General features: G+C 45.9%; 2 protein-coding genes and 1 long non-coding RNA gene across 3 annotated transcripts; 1 reads left to right on the forward strand and 2 right to left on the reverse strand.

The window, feature by feature from the left end:
* Window positions 1-235: 235 nt before the first annotated feature.
* On the reverse strand, window positions 236-8,663 carry LOC310701483 (cholinesterase-like). Its single transcript, XM_083492424.1, has 4 exons — window positions 8,566-8,663; window positions 1,583-3,044; window positions 1,168-1,331; window positions 236-442 (listed from the first exon to the last, which is right to left on the reverse strand). Exons 2-4 carry the CDS (start codon window positions 3,031-3,033, stop codon window positions 348-350), a joined length of 1,710 nt encoding a protein of 569 aa, XP_083348550.1. The 5' UTR covers window positions 3,034-3,044; window positions 8,566-8,663; the 3' UTR covers window positions 236-347.
* On the forward strand, window positions 8,560-10,524 carry LOC310702270. Its single transcript, XR_014523422.1, has 2 exons — window positions 8,560-8,689; window positions 9,365-10,524. It is a non-coding gene; the product is annotated as an uncharacterized lncRNA (long non-coding RNA).
* A 1,891-nt stretch (window positions 10,525-12,415) lies between these two features.
* On the reverse strand, window positions 12,416-18,321 carry LOC310701485 (cholinesterase-like). The gene is made up of 4 exons (XM_083492426.1): window positions 18,175-18,321; window positions 15,953-17,435; window positions 14,984-15,150; window positions 12,416-13,354 (listed from the first exon to the last, which is right to left on the reverse strand). Exons 2-4 carry the CDS (start codon window positions 17,422-17,424, stop codon window positions 13,287-13,289), a joined length of 1,707 nt encoding a protein of 568 aa, XP_083348552.1. The 5' UTR covers window positions 17,425-17,435; window positions 18,175-18,321; the 3' UTR covers window positions 12,416-13,286.
* Between the last annotated feature and the right edge of the window lie 2,316 nt (window positions 18,322-20,637).

Below are 20,637 nucleotides of genomic sequence, written 5' to 3' on the forward strand. Positions count from 1 at the left end.
CTATTATGAATATGTTGTTGTGGAAGCATTAAAATCCTATAAATGGGATGGAGGCAATGGGGTTGATCCAGCTAACCTCTAATAGAATAAGGCTGTCCTCACACCATTCCCTTCAGTTTTTCTGCCAATCAAACAGTCAATATCCATATATACTAAGTGTGCCAGATTCCCATTGTTCCAGGTCCCCATTTTTCTTGAAGAAACATAAGTATTCTGGAGATACCATATGCCTGAAGAGGGTTTACATTTTTATTCAATTCATATCACAGTAATTTCTTCCTTCATTCAGGTTTGTTGCGATGCTATGTTTTGTACATGGCTCCAGATCCAACAAAGTGTGGGCCTAGCTAAACTGTTCCTGAGGCCTGGTTTTCGCCATCTCGGGCCTCATTCTTCACATCTTTCTCCTGAACAGGTGGTATACAACCTTCTTCAGATTTCCCTGCAAATGGAAAAAAGAGAGGGTAGGAGGAAAGAACTGATCAACAAAAGATCGCTCCTCATGCAGGAGATCTGATTAGTTTCCTGTTTTAAATCAAAAACAGGCCAAAATCCTCCCATTCTGAATTGTTCTGGTACCCTTTGTGCCCCATTGAAGATAGCGTCCTAAGCTCATTCAAAGGAAAAGTACTCTGAGGTGGCTGAGGGGAGCAAGTATTCCCTTCATCCGCTCACTTTTTAAAGAAAATGTCTCATCGTGGTGAATCCTACACTGATGACAGCAAAGCATTTCATCCTCAGGCTATAGCCATCATGTCTCCTGTACCAGAACGCTGCAGGGACTAAAAATGAATTTTAAAAAATGAAAAAGGAGGATGGGGAACACATGGCCCTCCAGATGTTGTTTGCTTGTAATGCTCATCCCTGACCACTAACCACTATGGATGAACAGATCTGCCCATTTTGGTTCGCCCAGGTTCTCATTTCTCTGTTCTTAATTTCAGTTCTCTGCATTTTTGCACAATTGGCGATATATATATATATATATTCATGAAAAGTTGTGTAGCAGATAATATGATGTGGTTCAGTTGGTGGCTTAATATTCTCACTGTATTTTTAATGCTTCATAAACCCAGCGGTTAAGCCAGTGATGGCGTCGGGAGAGGAGCAGGAACCTTGGAGCTCTGAAGGAACAATACTGCCATATGGAGTTTTTAGAGAACTCACTTGCTTCTAATGCATTTGCTAGATGAGTGGCCAGGAAAGCACATCGTGGACCAGGTGGCATCCATTTGTGCTGGGCTGCCTCTGTGGTGATGTGGAAGATGTTCTGCTCTGTGGCGTTGTAGACGGGCCACTGTTCTTCTTTCGGCGCAGACTCAGTGGGATTCCTATAGAGGCAGCAAAGAAATCATTGCCACATTACAACTTCAGACTGATTTAAGGGTGAAGCAACCAGTACTTAAAGCAGACATTGCTTTCATGATTGTCAGCATCGAGTTGTCATCCCTAGAATATTTTCAGTCCTGAAATCCCACAAGCAGTTATCAAATGGAGAGGGGCATTAAACGTATTAAAAGGGCATGTCTGTATATATGGGCAGGCATACTTAGTCCTTGGCACAGAAAGGTGAATACCTTACCCGCTTCTGGCAAACTCCGCCCAGTATCGCATCACTCGCCGGCTCAATTCCACCTCCGTCTCCGATGGGTCTTTCCGCAGTGACGCTGCCAAGTTTCCAAACAAGTACGGGACCTCTGCTCCATGGGGGGTCCCTATCCACTCTGGCCAGGGAAAGCCAGAACTGCGGTGGCTGAAGGAATAAACATAAGCTGGGCTCCCAAGCTCCCTGGCCTTTGCAGCAAACTCCATCACTGGGCATAAAAAGGGATAATCTCCCAAATACTGAATCAAGGCCAAACGGTACCGCTCTGGCCCTTGAAAGTATTCAGCATATTTGAGGGCTATAGCCCTGGCAACCTCTTCTGTTTTCAGAGTTTCCAGCACCCCTTCAAGGAGCTGCTCCCAGGTCAGGATCCCATCATTGACTTCAGCACTAGGAAGCATAAGGTATACCAGGAATGAGTCTTCATTAGCCATGACACCAGTAAGAATGGGTATGCCTTGAATGCCACTCTCCAGGAGCTTTCGGGGGTCATCGGTGAGAAATTCCCCATCCGTTGTTATTGATCTGAAACCACAGAGTTCAGAAAGTGCATGGCTCTCAATTTCCTTCCCCTGTAGGCAGCTGACCATTGCACTGTGGTTAGTTTTAGGACACCCCATGAGCTGACTCACCATCGCTGATTCTCTTTCAGCCTTTTCCGGACTCCTCCAGGCCCAGTGGGCAGTGGGAACTCCACTATGAAGCACACCACGGGCAACAAGGGGTTGGCTTGCCGGTGAAAGTAGGTGGAAACCTGCTAAAGCTCCTGCTTCACCTAAGCCAAGGAGAGTCAACCGAGCTGGATCCCCGCCAAAGACAGCTGCATTCTCACTCACCCATTTCAGAGCCAGATGTTGGTCCCACAACGCAACATTTCCTGGGGCAGCTGGTGGCAGGTACAGGAAACCCAGGGTCCCCATTCGGAAATTCAAGTTGCACACAATGACATTCTCTGTAGCAGCTAATAAGCCTCCATTTAAGACATCTGCTGAGGCTGAGTTCATGCTAAAACCCCCACCATGGATCCATACAAGGATGGGCACTGGTGTGACTGGCTGTGGATGAGGCACCCAGATGTTGAGGAAGAGGCAGTCCTCTGAAAGTGGTGTGTTTGGAGTCCATATGGGTCGATCAGGGAAGGAATCATTATTAAACTGAAGGCAAGAGTTGCCAAAGGTGGTGGCCTCCAAGACCTGGCTCCATGGCTGATGTGGAACCGGCTTCTGGAAACGCAGTTTGCCTATGGGGGGCTCAGCATAGGGGATGCCCAGGTAAGCGGTCACAGAGCCAGGGCCAGCTGGGAGCCGTTTGCCTCTAATAGGACCGCTGCTGGTGACCACCACAGTATCATCTTCAGATGCAGAGCTGGAAGCCAGGAGGAAGAGGAGGAGGCACAAGGAGGAGGGTGAAGTCCGGAAACAACGCATAGTGTCTGCAGCTGAAAGAATCAGAAATATGAGTGGCATGGGGCAGCAGCATGGGGCAGGGGGGGCAGGCCACCCCAGGTGCCATCACGGAGGGGGGTGACAAATTATCAAGGAACAATTACTGCCCTACTAGGGCAGTTCATTAAAAACTTTTTTTAAAAAAAATGCCTGCTCCAAAGGTCTTATCTTACTACACTTGGGATTATATAGCTATACAGTCGTACCTCGGGTTACATACGCTTCAGGTTACATACGCTTCAGGTTACAGACTCTGCTAACGCAGAAATAGTACCTCGGGTAAGAACTTTGCTTCAGGATGAGAACAGAAATTGTGCTCCGGCAGCACGGCAGCAGCAGGAGGCCCTATTAGCTAAAGTGGTGCTTCAGGTTAAGAACAGTTTCAGGTTAAGAACGGACCTCCGGAACAAATTAAGTTCTTAACCCGAGGTACCACTGTATATGAAATTTCGTGCATATCAGTTAATATCTTGACCCTCCACAAAAATAGCTGTTTACTCAGCCGTTTTCTTATGTAGTGAAGGCTGAAATTTCAATTCAGTGGAGCAGGGTCAAGATATGAACTGATATGCATGAAATTTCAGATATAGCTATATAATCCCTAGTGTAGTAAGATTTGGAGCAGGCTTTTTTTAAAAAAGGGGGGGTTATGACCCGCCCTACTACCCTAACCTGTGCTGGGCTTCCTGGGTCCTGGAAAGTCGGCCTATGTGAAGAAAATGAGACTAGGCTGAGTAGATTAGGTTTTGCCTTGCCTTCACCCCACCCCCTGCATGCAACCAATTGGCTAGCTGGATTGGAGGCAGGGCGAAGGCAAGGCAAGGCCAAATCTACTCAGCCTAGTCTCATTTTCTTCACATAGGCCTACTTTCCGGGCTGCTGGGAAAGCCTGCCAAGGCCGCTGCCTGTCCTGCGCACCCCCTTCAGGCCCCAATCCCCCTCTGAAAAGTCTCTGCTTCCAGCAAGGTACTACAAAGAATTGAGATTAGACTTGATAAAACCACTAAAAGAGGTAATGAATAACATCTTAAAAGAAAGAGAGATCCCAGAGACGTGGAAAGAGGCGTATATAACCTTTATCCCCAAAGAAGATGCAGATACAACACAAGTAAAGAATTATAGACCGATTTCCTTATTGAATATAAAATCTATGCAGGAATAATGGCAAAGAGACTAAAGAAGGTATTACTGAGTATTATCCATGAAGACCAGGCAGGTTTCCTTCCTGGCAGACAAATGAGAGATAACGCGAGGAACATAGTAAACATATTGGAATATCTGTCAGTAAGGATTGAGAGACGAGCAATATTAATGTTTGTAGATGCCGAAAAGGCATTCGACAACATATCATGGGATTTCATGCTGAAAAATTTGGAAAATATGGAGATCGGGGATGATTTTTACAACGGAATAAAGGCCATATACACCGAACAAAGAGCGAAGCTGATAGTGAACAACGTGATAACAGAAGAAATTGAAATATCAAAAGGGACTAGACAGGGCTGCCCGCTCTCACCCCTGCTGTTCATATTGGTCCTAGAAATCCTTCTGAATTCAATTAGGAAAAATGAAAGGATAAAAGGGGTGAAGGTAGGCCAAAATGAATACAAAACCAAAGCCTTCGCTGATGATTTGATCATTACGGTGGAAGACCCGATGACCAGCGTAAAGGAAGTGTTAGAGGAAATTGGTAAATTTGGGGAAGTGGCAGGCTTCACATTAAATAGGAAAAAAACTAAAATTCTAACTAAAAATATGGAGCAATCAATGATTGAAGAGTTCCAACAACAAATGGGAATTGAAGTTGTTAAAAAGGTTAAATATCTCGGAATTTGGATTACACCAAAAAATATTGATCTGTACCAGAATAATTATGTTATGATATGGAAAGGAATTAAGAAGGACCTGGAAAGATGGGGAAGGTTAAAACTGTCCTTTTGGGGTAGAATAACAATGATCAAGATGAACGTGCTACCCAAATTACTATTTTTATTTCAGACGATCCCAATATTAAGAGGAGTTAAAATTTTTAAGGAGTGGCAGAGATCGATTTCAAGATATATCTGGCAGGGCAAAAAACCGAGAATTAAATATAAACTGTTAACGGATGCAAAAGAGAGAGGAGGATTTGCCCTGCCAGACTTGAAGTTGTATTATGAGGCATCATGTCTTTGCTGGGTAAGAGATTGGATAAAGCTCAAAAACACGAAATTATTGGACTTGGAGGGATTCGACAATAGGTTCGGGTGGCACGCTTATTTATGGAAGGAGGGTAAAAAAGGTCATCAATCTTTTGGAAATCATATATTCCGGAAATCGCTAATCGAAGTATGGATCAGATATAAAAATATATTAGAAAGGGGGGTACCACATTGGCTATCCCCTTTAGAGATGATGGGAATTAAGCAACTCAATATGAGAAGTAACTGGGTCACATATGGAGACCTGGTATTCAAAGAAGGGGACAAATGGACAGTTAAACCATATGAACAAGTGAAAGAACATGTACGGGACTGGTTGCACTATTGGCAGATAAGTAATATGTTTAAAAAGGAGGTGAAAGAAAAAGGGTATGAGGAAAAGGATTCGAAGTTCCAAACAGAAATTGTTAATAATGATCGTAAAATCATATCAAAAATGTATAAAATCCTACTAGAATGGCATACGATGGATGAGGAGGTGAAAGAGGTAATGATCCACTGGGCCAGAGATCTAGGGTACAGTATAGAGCTGGAAGAGTGGCAAAAGATATGGAATCAAAATCTGAAATTCACAGCATGCATAACACTAAAAGAAAATGCCATGAAGATGGTATATAGATGGTACTTAACACCGGTTAAATTGGCCAAAATGTATAAGATCTGTAATAAATGCTGGAGGTGTAGAGAGAAAGAGGGCACGTTTATGCATATGTGGTGGGAATGCGAGAAAGTGAAGGGCTTCTGGGGGAAAATATATGATGAAGTAAGGAAAATGCTACAATATAGCTTTGTTAAGAAACCAGAGACCTTTCTACTAGGGATAACCAGAAGGGAAATTAAAAGGAAGGATTTCAAACTTTTCCAATATGCAATAACTGCCGCGAGGACGCTGATAGCTCAAAGGTGGAAACAAGAACAAGTACCGACTCTGGACGAATGGAGAAATAAACTAATTGATTATGCGGAATTAGACAAACTAACGGGGAAAATTAGACTTCAAAGAGACCATAAGTTTTTGGAGGATTGGGGAAAATTTAGAGAGTATTTGAAAACTATATGTGAGGAGAATACAACGCTAGTGTGTTTTAAAGAGGCTTTGTGAAAAGTGAGGAATATCGCAAAAATGTAAATAAGGATATAAAGAAATTACTTAAAGGTGATACTATATATTAAGAAATGTGTAAATAGGAGAATTATTATGGATGACTGTCAGAGGAGTGGAGGGAGGTTCAACAAACTAAAATACGTGATGTGGAAAATGGAAAGATGGAAGTTTTTATAGAAAATGTAATAAAAAATATTTGCAAAAAAAAATAAATAAAGCGGAGCTTTTGGGACAGTGACAGTGCCACTGCCCAGTTTTGCCCATGCGTGGCACCAAGAGGAGGAGCTCAATGCCGCCCTGAGCACTCAGCAGGGCAGCCTCCCCTTTGCCCTCAGTCTCCCCTGCATGAAGCTAGGACCTCCCAAAAGCAGTTGTGTAATTAAAAGAAGATGAGAAAAATCAGCAAAGCAATTCTGTGGCTAACTGACCAATTCCTTTAAGTAGGGTCTATTAATGAAGTTCACACTTTTGACAACCAGTCTGATGCTTTTGCAGAAAAATATTCCTAGACACAAGACTTTTATTTTTTATTTTTTAAGCCCTTTCAGTCTCCCATCTCGAGGCTAAGTACAGCAAACTGTACATTCCCACCCCTCTCCCCAAGGCTGGGTTGTTTACTTCTGTGTGCTTGTGCATCTGTGTCTCGCTTGTATCTATTAGGGACTTTCCTTTCCTTTCCTTTGCTATCTATGCTACTGATTACTTCTGCTATTTTAATTTTTGAGAAAGTGTTTAATTTAAAAAGGATCTGTACTATAGAATAACAGCAGTAACAATACATTGAAGACAAGTAAATATTTTGGGGAGGGTGGTCCCAGAGCCCTAGCGCCACCATCCCAAAGAGGATAAAATGGGCGGACTTTGGTACTCTTTTGTCCTCCCCTCCCCCAATGTCTCGCTATCTGAGCTGGCTCCCTGCCTGTTGCGTTACATGCGGGGAAACCCATGTGGGGTTCCTCTCTGTGTAAAGTCTTCAAGCTGTTCCTGCGCATGCCTGACAAATCTACCCCATTGTCAAAATTTATCTTTTCCCCCACCTCTAGTCTCCGTTGTTGTATCTTCCTGGCTGAGGGGAAAAACAGAAGAAGGATGGCCATCGGTCAGGGGTTGTCTAGTTGAAATTCCTGCAGTGCCCCAGGAGTTTGGCTAAATGACCTAAAGGGGTCCCTTCCAACTCTACAGTTCTCGGGTGCAGGCTTGTGCAGAGTTTTAGGTACAAGTTGGATGCAAGGGGTGCATAGGATTGCAGCCCGTCTTATGCACCCTGGGCTCGGGAATAAGTCCCACTGATCATGATGAGACTAGATTGCTTCTGTGCAGTCCTGTTTCTTAAATAAATGTTTTCCTTTTCGGATAATACAGAGCATGGTGAAATCACAATAAATAAAACCTCCCCTTCAGTAGTTTCAAGCACTACTACAGGTTCCACATAATATCTGTACCGCATTGTTTACTGTGACAGCGCCTGCACTTTGGAACTCCTTGCCCATTGCAACAAAGCAAGTGCCTTTGCGAGACTTTTTTCGGGCACCTGCTAAAAGCATTCTTCTTTAGGCAAGCATACCTAGATGCTTAGGAAGTTGAAGTAATTTCAGTCTTTTCTGTGTTTTAAAGTAGGATTGTTAATTTTTCTTGATTCTATCTACTGCTGTGGTGTGTTTTGGGGGGTTTTTTTGTTTTGGTAAACCACTTTGCAGGTTTTTTAAAATAAATTTTAGTAAATAAATAAACAATAAATATAAATACAATAACACAAGCCATCACTTGATCATGCACATCTATCTTAACAGCTACACCTTAAATAGAGAAATTGAAGAGAGTCCCCTTCTTGTTCAAATCTGCTCGGGCATCTACACCCAGTTACTCAAAGCACCACTAAACTGTACTATGGGTGAAGTTTCTCCACAACTACTGCTGTACGGTTGGGCAGAAGGGGTTATCATTCAAATCTCCAAAGACCTCCAAACCTCCCACAAAAAGGGGTGTGGGTGAGTGGGTGTATATATATATCTATGCTGACACTTCTAGAACTCGAGTTTCTGATTTCCATTCCTATGGCAGATCTTCTACCTATTCTCCCTTTCTCATTCATTTTTTAGAGGCACTCTGATTTGTGGTCTAGGGTTGTTGTGGTTCCAATTTTTGGTAATGTTCTGAGTTATCCCCCATGGCCAACTCACGTCGCATTTCTGTTCCTTACAGACTCACCCTGATGGGGTTCTCCTGCTCCTCAGTGTCCCCTGCAGCTCACTCTCAAGAGGAAAGTTAGGTACTGCTGAGGATCCAGAGACTCTTATGAAAAACACCTGGGCGTGGGAGCATCTGCCCATCTGTACGTAAGCAAAAGTCAATGACCAACTGGCTTTGCTCACCCAGTGGGAGGAGGCTACATCTTGGCAGCATCCGAATGTATGTCAGGGGTCAGAGAGACCTTGCTTTTACATAAATTGGGGGAAGGTGCAGGGGAAAAGACAAAGGGCTGCCTCCAAAATAAGTCATACTCAGAGGAGACCCACTACAATTAAAGGATATGACTATGATAGGACCATTGATTTCCATGTGTCCACTCTGAGTAGAATTTAAAAGGATTCAGCCCAAAGTTATTGCAATCCTCCTGTCCTTTGGCTACAGAGTAATACCAATGTTCACAAATACAACTAACCAGTAGCCTGGCTCTCAGAACAAAATGCAGTGCTTAAGTGAAAACCAGTGTGGTGTAGTGGTTAAGAGCGGTAGTCTCGTAAGCTGGGGAACCGGGTTTGCGTTTCTGCTCCTCCACATGCAGCTGCTGGGTGACCTTGGGCCAGTCACACTTCTCTGAAGTCTCTCAGCCTCACTCACCTCACAGAGTGTTTGCTGTGAGGGAGGAAGGGAAAGGAGAATGTTAGCCGCTTTGAGACTCCTGAAGGGGAGTGGAAGGCGGGATATCAAATCCAAACTCCTCCTCCTCCTCCTCCTCCTCCTCCTCTTCTTCTTCTTCTTCTTCTTCTTCTTCTTCTTCTGTCAGCACAAAGGGCTTGTCATGGTCCAGGAGTCGGCTTCACCTGCTGAGCAGCAGCCTGAAGTTGCAGAAGGCAGAGTGACTCCACCTGCTGCTGATCAACCTTCTAGCTCATGAGGAGAACCAGATGGCTCCAGCTTTCTTAAGCAGGGTTTGCAGCGTCAGTCAGTTGCTAGAAACAACATTTGTCATTCCTGGCCAGACATTGCTGCTTTTTGCTTCTTGTGACCCTGGACTCTCAGCTTCCTTGATCCCCCGGACTGTTAAACTACGTGAACTGAGATACTCCTGACTTTAGGACTGGACTGAACTTTGCGTACGGACTCTGCCTCCAGGCAAACACCCACCCACCCTGAGACTTGACTGGTTGGCTGGCCACTCCTGCCACTGAGCTCTGCCATGGGTGGGCATCATGGGATACAAGAGGGCTTGGCTCATAGGGGTTATTCTTCTTATATTGTCTTCTGGATAGGAACCACAACAACCCCTCATTTAAGAAACCTGGAACTCCATTTTGGATTTTTAAGTAGCAGCTTTCGAACAATACACACCCATTCATAAGATATCATTGCAGGCAATGATATTTATTCATATATCCTAAAAGCACCACCGTCTCCGCTGTCCATGATTCCAAGGAAACTGAATCCTGCATAAGCACTGCGATCCTGTTGGCATGCAACTCTTTCCAACGTGTCAATGTTTGAGGCATGCTGGGTTCAAACCTAGTTTTATCCTTGCTTTTTTTCCTGCACTTTATGCTTCCACCACTCTATGAGGTTTATTCTTTTCTATACAGATTTACAACTATACCTGTAATGAATCCCAGCTTTCTCACTCTGGTTGTGTGAAGCCAGGGCTGAAGATCCTGTGGCCCTCCATCTATTGTTTGGCTGCAGCTCCCACCAGAAGAGATTGGGTAAAGATAATAGCAAATGTAGCCCAACAAGATAGGAACGTCTACTGGGTCTCTGTTCCAGCATAAGCCCTGGGTAGCCTGGTTCTACTGATACACTGGTTAACCAGTAGGTCACTTCACCGGAGGTGAATGAGATTGTCACTAGGATTTCTTTAATTTTAATGTTGCTGAGAAAACATTTCAATTTAAAAAAAGAATGTGGCTGGTAAACTCTTTCCATGCTATTTAAAATATAGATCATGTAAGTTAAGTTGTATGGGATCAGTTCCAATCTGTTACCCCCGAGGATGTGGACAGGCTGCTTGGACGAGTAAAACCAACCACTTGTCTCCTTGATCCTTCCCCATCCTGGCTTATAAAAGCTAGCCGGGAAGGACTAGGTGATGGGCTTCGCAGGGTGGTGAATGCTTCTCTCTGCGAGGGAGCCTTCCCAGACCCACTGAAAGAGGCGGTTATCAAGCCGCTTCTTAAAAAACCATCTTTAGATGCGGCCAATATGGCCAACTATCACCCAGTCTCAAATCTTCCATTCTTGGGCAAGGTGATTGAGCGAGTGGTTGCTGAACAACTCCAGGCTCGCCTGGAAGAAGCGGACCATTTGGATCCCTTCCAGTCGGGATTCAGGCCTCATCATGGGACTGAAACTGCCTTGGTCGCACTGGTTGATGATCTCCGGTGAGCTAGGGACAAAGATGAGAGCTGTTTCCTAGTTCTGCTGGATATCTCAGCGGCGTTTGATACCATTGACCACAGCATCCTTCTGGACAGTCTGGAGGGGTTGGGGGCACTGTTATACAGTGGTTCTGCTCCTTCCTCCTGGGCCGTGTTCAGCAAGTCGGGGGGTGAGTGTTCAGACCCCTGTGGAGTGCCTCAGGGTTCTGTCCTTTCCCCATCCTTTTCAACATCTACATGCAACCGCTGGGAGAGATCATCAGGGGGTTTGGGCTGGGTGTCCATCAATATGCGGATGATACGCAGTTCTACCTCTCTTTCAAATCAGAACCAGTGAAGGTGGTGAAGGTCCTGTGTGAGTGTCTGGAGGTGGTTGGAGGATGGATGGTGGCTAACAGATTGAGGCTGAATCCTGACAAGACAGAAGTACTGTTTTTGGGGGACAGGAGGCAGGCAGGTGTGGAGGACTCCCTGGTCCTGAATCGGGTAACTGTGCCCCTTAAGGACAAGGTGTGCAGCCTGGGAGTCATTTTGGACTCTCAGCTCTCCATGCAGGCGCAGGTCAATTCTGTGTCTAAGGCAGCCCTGTTTACCAGCTCCATCTGGTACGCAGGATGAGACCCTATCTGCCCACAGACTGCCTCGCCAGAGTGGTGCATGCTCTGGTTGCCTCTCACTTGGACTACTGCAATGCGCTCTACGTGGGGATACCTTTGAAGGTGACCCAGAAACTACAACTAATCCAGAATGTAGCAGCTAGACTGGTGACTGGGAGCAGCCACCAAGACCACATAACACCGGTCTTGAACGACCCACATTGGCTCCCAGTACGTTTTCGAGCACAATTCAAAGTGTTGGTGCTGATCTTTAAAGCCCTAAACGGCCTCAGTCCAGTATATCTGAAGGAGCGTCTCCATCCCCATCATTCTGCCCGGACACTGAGGTCCAGCCGAGGGCCTTCTGGCGGTTCCTTCACTGCAAGAAGCCAAGTTACAGGGAACCAGGCAGAGGGCCTTCTCGGTAGTGGCACCCGCCCTGTGGAATGCCCTCCCACCAGATGTCAAAGAGAACAAGAACTACCAGACTTTTAGAAGACATCTGAAGGCAGCCCTGCTTAGGGAAGCTTTTAATGTCTGATGCATTACTGTATTTTAATATTTTGTTGGAAGCCGCCCAGAGTGGCTGGGGAAGCCCAGCCAGATGGGTGGGGTATAAACAATACATTATTATTATTATTATTATTATTATTATTATTATTATTATTAAATGGGGTGGTTAATTAGAGGCCAAAGGAACAGTAATGGCAAAGTGGGTGTGTCACACAATAGCATTTGGCTCAGCTGCCAAATATTTTACACTCCCAGCACATCTGGGAACCTCGCTTTTTGGAAAGACCTGCATAGATTTAGCTATCATTCCTGTCATTCCTTTTAACAACAGCAACAACAATAAAACACCAAACACTTGCATTATTTTTGAACGTATATATTTCCTCACAAAGTCTGCCTTTATCTACACATTTCAACTAAGCACATCCCTTTTTAATATGCAATTTGGTATGTATCTGAGCTGAAACCCAGTATGCAATATTTAGTGAACTGTGAAAAGTCTGCCCGTGTTCTGATCTGCATATTTCTTTCAGGACGGACACATTTACATTTGTTCAATGAAAAATTCAGACAGAACAAAAGCTTCAAGGATCCCTAATCTTGATATCTTCTTGTGGTGGTTGGAAAAACCTATGAATGTGAACGATGACAAAGGGGTAATCCAGCTGCCCTCTGAGAGAACGAGGCTGTACTCACTTCATTCCTTTCAGTTTCAGTCCCACTCAAGCACTTGCTACCTGTTTATACTGAACGTTTGAAGAGCCTCTCCAGAATGACCAGGCTAAGCCATGCTGCCTACGGGATGCATGACTGACATCAGCATAAAGGAGTCCTATAGGCCATCTGTCATGGATGCTTTAGCTGAGACTCCTGCGTTGCAGAGGGTTGGACTAGATGACCCTTGGGCCCCTCCCAACTCTGATTCTATTATTCTATGCAGGTGGCTCCCTCCTTGGGGAGGGAAACCCTAAATGAGTCCATGTCTTCTGCAGATCCCATTCATGCACGCAGTTGCCCAGAGTACCAAATGCCTGAGCGGGATTTACATTTTCATCAACTGCCTATCACACCATTAATTTTTTTCTTCCGTCAGTTTTGTCCCAATGAACAGCTGCATTGTGAATAGTTGTGTTAAGGAGCAGGCCTAGCTGAAACTGTTTCTAGGGCATGATTTTCCCCATTTCAGAGCTTCCCTTTTCACTTGCTGCAAGATATTTCCTGTTCTGCCTTTCTAAGTTTCTGTCGCACTGTTCACATCTTTCTCCAAAGTAGATGAAGCAGGAACTTCCGGAGATTTTTCTGCAAAAGACAAATGTGGGACAGAGGGAAGGAACTAATGAGCAGAAGGTCAAACGACTATCCATGCAGGAGATTGCTCAGTCTCCTGACTTTTAAGCAAAAGCAGAATCCCCCTCCCCACATTTTATGGTACCCTTCATGCCCCACTGAAGATGGGGTCTTAAGCTGCTTCAGGGGCAAAGCTCTCAGAGGTGGCTGAGGGGAACAGGTGCTCCTTTCCCTCCTCACTTTACCAATTTATTTTTTTAAAGCCCTTGCCGCTACTCCTACAATGACAACAACAAGGTTTCCTTTTCCACAGCATGCAGCCATCATGTCTCCTGTACCAGAATGCTGTGGGAACTGATGAGGCCTTTTTTAAAAAGCAGAGGATGGGGAACCTGTGGCCCTCCAGATGTTGTTGACCTTTGGTGATCATCCCTGACCAGTAGCCAATAAAGATAGACAGATCTGCCAATTTTGGTTCTCCCAGGTTCTCATTTCTTCATTCTTAAATTCAGTTCCTCACATTCCTGCAGCTGCCGGCAATTTAGGTGGAAAAGGACTCATGAAAATATGTGTGGAAGATCATTTATCTATTCGCATCGTTTTGTTAGGTTGTTTAATGTTCTTGCTGTTTTAATATGTTTCATTAGGCCAGTTGCCTGGGAAAACAAGGGAAAGAATTGAATTGTGAGCAAGTGAAGGCTGAGGGTTTGGGGCAGCCTTGGCACCTGTTGCTAAGGGATTTGGGATGTTGGGAGAATGACCTTTGGAGGGTGGTTAGGCCAGTGAGGGGAGAGGAGAAGAGGAACCTTGGAGTACTGAGGGAGCAATACTGCTGTGGGGAGTTTGTGGAGAACCTTTGATAAAAGAAAATTTCTTGAAGTGGCCATGAGGAGAACTGAACAGGACCGTGATGTGAGAAAGAACAGCTAGATGATGATTCGCTTTCAGCACTGGTGCCTGGTATGCTGAGGCAACTCTTTCTTAGAGAGGGACATATTTGGGCCTTGTTCTAGAACATTCTGGGCTCACAGAAGATAGCACTGGTTTCAAATTTCGGAGGGCCCTTGAACAAAGCACACATCATGAGGCCCCTTCTCTTACCGAGTCAACCGCCACTCTGGCATTATCACCGGCTGGTATTATTCACCTTTCTCCTCACTGCTACCACCGGCTTGTTTGCCAGATGGAGAGGCAAGCAGACAGGAACATCCACTGCTTTGCCTTTTCACCCACCCACCCCTTGTCTGAGCCAGGGTGACAGGCAGGTGTACAAGCAGGTTGCAACGGTGAAGAAGAGAAGCAGGTGGGGACGGATCCTGTCCATGGTCCCTCTCCTGGGGTGTGGGCCCAGAACATATGCCCCACAATGCCACCTCTTTGTGCAGCCCTCACAGAAGTGTTGCCTACTCTCAGTGATATCCCTTCTCCTAGTGGTTGCACTGGGGGCATGGTTCTGATCACGCCAAGGCCACGGGTCTCATTCCCTCACGAGCCACCTGCCTATTCCTGTACTGCAGGGGCTTGCACTAAATGATCCTTGGGGTTTGTTCCAACTCTACAATTCTCTGGTTCTGTTCTGTGATTCTAATCCAGAGCTGGGAACTGCATATGGTTCCTTTCCTAAAAGGTCCCTAATCACACCTGTTTGTGTGGCCTTAGAATGCAAGGAGCTCAGGAAATCGCATTGTGGGCTAGGTGACATCCGTTTGAGCTGGGCTGCCACATCTGTGCCAATGTGGAAGAACTTCTGCTCTGCGGCGTCGTAGACAGGCCACTGTGCCTCATCTCCCACGGACCCAGTGGGATTCCTGTAGAGGAAACAAAGAAATCAGAGCCATATCTCAGCCTCAGATTGGTTTGCAGGGTGAAGCTTCCAGTGTTGTATAATGCAATAAATAGATAAGCCACACCAGAATTTAAATGCTGTCTAAACCTTGCTCCCAGTGCTGCTGGGAGTGCTGTGCCACAAATAAAAGTTGCCCCATAGCCGACATCAGAAGTGGGCAGCTGTGCAAGGATTCCAGTTGCTGACAGCAGTCCTGTATATGGGCAACAGATTCACTTTAGGAAAAATGGCTGTGTTTCTCAAAATGGTGCCCTCCAACCCAGGATCACACATGCTGTGATAGAAGCTTACTCACAGGTGCAGCCAGGCATTGTCCATGATAACTACAGCAGAGGTGGAGAACGCCTTTCAGAGCTGGGGCCACATTACCTCATACATAAGCTTTAGGGAGCCAAAAGTGGGCTGGTCAATGGATGTGACTCTTGCCTTGTACAATAGGCTACATTCCTGCCATGAAAACATCAGTCTCTCCATCAAGGCATGCAAGAAATATTACCTCACTTTAAGGACATATTCCAGTCTGGGAAAAGCCCTCAAGGATGGCACAGAACCCAGCAGGTGAGAGGGGTGCACTGGGGAGGGAGACGCCCAATGACTAGACAGAGAGAATCCCACCCGTCCTCCACAAAATGGAAGCCTTTTAGCAAAGGAAACATGCTGGGAGGTGGACAACCCACAACATTCAAGCTGAACCACATTCACAACCTGCGCAAAGGTGCCATCAATGACACAGATGATCTGAAAGTGTTTGACTAATGCCTTACCCGCTTCTGGCAAATTCTGCCCAGTATCGCATCACTTGGCGGCTCAATTCGGCTTCGGCAGCCTTCACCTCCGACCGGTTTGTTTGCAACACTAATTCCACGCTTCCAAACACGTAAGGTACCTCAGCTCCATGAGGTGTCCCCGCCCATTCAGGCCAAATAGAGTCAGCATTGCGGTGGTCGAAGGAGTAAACATAAACTTGGTTCTTATCTTTCCCCACCTTCTCAGCAAACTCAAGCAGAGGGCACACAAAGAAGTAATCTCCCATATAATGACTCATGGCCAAACAATATTGTTCCGACCCATGGCTGCCTTCAGTGTACTTCTGTAGCACATCCTCGTCAACATTTTGTTTGGTTGCTCCTTTCAAAGTTCCATTGACTGCTTTAAGGGCCTGCTCCCGGGTCAGTATTGCATCCTTCGATGTCATGTTAGGAATCATAAAAAATACCATAGTTGTCCCTTCATCAGCAGTGACGCCAGTGAGAATGGGTTTGCTGTGAACAAGGCCACTCTCCAGCACCTTTGGGGGATCATCTGGGAGGAACTCCCCATCCGTTGTCAATGAGAAGGAAGTATGCAAGGCATCAAACATTTTGCTGTTCATTTCCAACCCCTGTAGGCAGCTTACCATAGCACTGTGGTTAGCTTTAGGGCACCCCACAAGGCCACTCACCATCGCTGAATCTCTTAGGGCATTTTCAGGATTCTTCCAACCCCAGGGGGCATTGGGAACTCCACTCTGAAGCACAGCACGGGCAAAAAGGGGTTGGCTTGCCGGTGAAAGCAGGTGGAAACCAACTGCGGCCCCTCCAGCACTTTCGCCAAAGAGAGTTATCCGGGCTGCATCACCGCCAAACACAGCTGCGTTCTCACTCACCCACTTCAGAGCCAGATGTTGGTCCCACAAGCCAACGTTTCCTGGGGCATCTGGCGGCATGTACAGGAAACCTAGGGTCCCCACGCGGTAATTCATGGAGGCCACAATGACATTCTCTGTAGCTGCTAACAAGGCCCCATTGTACATATCCAAAGAGGCTGTGCCAATGATGAAACCCCCGCCGTAGATCCAAAGGAGGATGGGCACTGGTGTGACTGGCCGTGGGTGGGGCACCCAGATGTTGAGGAAGAGGCAGTCCTCTGAAAGTGGTGTGTTAGCAGCAAATAGCTCTGCAAATGGCATTTTTTCAATGTTTACCTGAAGGCAAGCATTGCCAAAGCTGGTGGCCTCCAAGACCTGGCTCCACGGCTGATGTGGAACTGGCTTCTGGAAACGCAGTTTGCCTATTGGGGGCTCAGCATAGGGGATGCCCAGGTAGGCGGTCACAGAGCCAGAGCCAGCTGGGAGTCTTTTGCCTTTAATGGGACCGCTGCTGGTGATCACCACAGTATCATCTTCAGAGGCAGAACTGGAAGCCAGGAGGAAGAGGAGGAGGCACAAGGAGGAGGGTGAAGTCCGGAAACAAGGCATAGCGGCTGGTGCTGAACGAATCAGAAATAAGGGTGGGGTGGGAAACATTAAAATATGGGACATTTGAATAATGCAACCAAGCCTGAATACAAGAAGAAACCCAAATGGAAGGGTCAGTATCAAACATATCTGCTTTTTGTATGTCCCTTCCTACAAAAGAACATATACCACAATAAAAACTCTTTAAGGTACCAGGGGCACTGTCCAGTATTTTGATGGTTTCTAGTCCCTGTACCGTCCTAAGCATATATAGTTATTAATTCCTATTTTATTTAACAGAAGTTTTGGTTCCTCTAAATTATGAATGCAACAGGTAACTGGGTATATCACATCTCTCGATCATGTACATCTGTCCTAACAGCTACAGTACACCATAAATGGAGACATTGAGAAGTATCTTCACCTTGGTCAAATTTCCTGGGGAATCAACACCTGGATACTCAAAGCATCTCCAAACTGTACTTTAGCTATTCCACAAATAAGGTTTCTCCGGATCTATTGTTGTACAGTTTGACAGAAGGGGTTATCATTAAAATCGCCAAAGACAAACCCAACCCCCAAAAAGGTAAAAACAGCAACAACATTGACACTACTAGAACTCAAGTTTCTGATTTCCTTTCCTATGGCAGATCATTTACCTGTTCTACAGTTACCTGTGATCTATAGTTGCTGTGGTTCCAGTTTTTGGTAATGTTCTGAGTTAACCCCCATGGCCAGCTCACATCACATTTCTGTTCCTTACAGACTCACCCTGATGGGGTTCTCCTGCTCCTCAGTGTCCCCTGCAGCTCACTCTGAAGAGGAAAGTTAGGTACTGCTGAGGATCCAGAGACTCTTATGAAAAACACCTGTGCATGGTAGCATCTGCCCATCTGTACGTAAGCAAAAGTCAATGACCAACTGGCTTTGCTCACCCAGTGGGAGGAGGCTACATCTTGGCAGGATCCAAATGTATGTCAGGGGTCAGAGAGACTTTGCTTTTACATAAATTGGGGGAAGGTCAGGGGGAAAGACAAAGGGCTGCCTCCAAAATAAGTCATACTCAGAGGAGACCCACTACAATTAAAGGACATGACTATGATAGGACCATTGATTTCCATGTGCCCACTCTGAGTAGAACTTAAAAGGATTCAGCCCAAAGTTATTGCAATCCTCCTGTCCTTTGGCTACGGAGTAATACCAATGTCCACAAATACAACTAACCAGTAGCCTGGCTCTCAGAACAAAATGCAGTGCTTAAGTTAAAACCAGTGTGGTGTAGTAGTTAAGAGCAGTAGTCTCGTAAGCTGGGGAACCGGGTTCGCGTCTCCGCTCCTCCACATGCAGCTGCTGGGTGACCTTGGGCCAGTCACGCTTCTCTGAAGTCTCTCAGCCCCACTCACCTCACAGAGTGTTTGCTGTGAGGGAGGAAGGGAAAGGAAAATGTTAGCCGCTTTGAGACTCCTGAAGGGGAGTGGAAGGCAGGATATCAAATCCAAAATCATCATCATCTTCTTCTTCTTCTTCTTCTTCTTCTTCTTCTTCTTCTTCTTCTGTCAGCACAAAGGGCTTGTCATGGGCCAGGAGTCAGCTTCACCTGCTGAGCAGCAGCCTGAAGTTGCAGAAGGCAGAGTGACTCCACCTGCTGCTGATCAACCTTCTAGCTCGTGAGGAGAACCAGATGGCTCCAGCTTTCTTAAGCAGGGTTTGCAGCGTCAGTCAGTTGCTAGAAACAACATTTGTCATTCCTGGCCAGACCTGGCTGCTTTTTGCTTCTTGTGACCCTGGACTCTCAGCTTCCTTGATCCCCCGGACTGTTAAACTACGTGAACTGAGATACTCCTGACTTTAGGACTGGACTGAACTTTGCGTACGGACTCTGCCTCCAGGCAAATACCCACCCACCCTGAGACTTGACTGGTTGGCTGGCCACTCCTGCCACTGAGCTCTGCCATGGGTGGGCATCATGGGATACAAGAGGGCTTGGCTCATAGGGGTTATTCTTCTTATATTGTCTTCTGGATAGGAACCACAACAACCCCTCATTTAAGAAACCTGGAACTCCATTTTGGATTTTTAAGTAGCAGCTTTCGAACAATACACACCCATTCCTAAGATATCATTGCAGGCAATGATATTTATTCATATATCCTAAAAGCACCACCGTCTCCGCTGTCCATGATTCCAAGGAAACTGAATCCTGCATAAGCACTGCGATCCTGTTGGCATGCAACTCTTTCCAACGTGTCAATGTTTGAGGCATGCTGGGTTCAAACCTAGTTTTATCCTTGCTTTTTTTCCTGCACTTCATGCTTCCATCACTCTATGAGGTTTATTCTTTTCTATACAGATTTACAACTATACCTGTAATGAATCCCAGCTTTCTCACTCTGGTTGTGTGAAGCCAGGGCTGAAGATCCTGTGGCCCTCCATCTATTGTTTGGCTGCAGCTCCCACCAGAAGAGATTGGGTAAAGATAATAGCAAATGTAGCCCAACAAGATAGGAACGTCTACTGGGTCTCTGTTCCAGCATAAGCCCTGGGTAGCCTGGTTCTACTGATACACTGGTTAACCAGTAGGTCACTTCGCCGGAGGTGAATGAGATTGTCACTAGGATTTCTTTAATTTTAATGCTGCTGAGAAAACATTTCAATTTAAAAAAAGAATGTGGCTGGTAAACTCTTTCCATGCTATTTAAAATATAGATCATGTAAGTTAAGTTGTATGGGATCAGTTCCAATCTGTTACCCCCGAGGATGTGGACAGGCTGCTTGGACGAGTGAAACCAACCACTTGTCTCCTTGATCCTTCCCCATCCTGGCTTATAAAAGCTAGCCGGGAAGGACTAGGTGATGGGCTTCGCAGGGTGGTGAATGCTTCTCTCTGTGAGGGAGCCTTCCCAGACCCACTGAAAGAGGCGGTTATCAAACCGCTTCTTAAAAAACCATCTTTAGATGCGGCCAATATGGCCAACTATCACCCAGTCTCAAATCTTCCATTCTTGGGCAAGGTGATTGAACGAGTGGTTGCTGAACAACTCCAGGCTCGCCTGGAAGAAGCGGACCATTTGGATCCCTTCCAGTCGGGATTCAGGCCTCATCATGGGACTGAAACTGCCTTGGTCGCACTGGTTGATGATCTCCGGTGAGCTAGGGACAAAGGTGAGAGCTGTTTCCTAGTTCTGCTGGATATCTCAGCGGCGTTTGATACCATTGACCACAGCATCCTTCTGG

This window comes from Podarcis liolepis, assembly GCF_965112155.1.
Source record: "Podarcis liolepis genome assembly, chromosome: 2".
Taxonomy (NCBI): domain Eukaryota; kingdom Metazoa; phylum Chordata; class Lepidosauria; order Squamata; family Lacertidae; genus Podarcis; species Podarcis liolepis.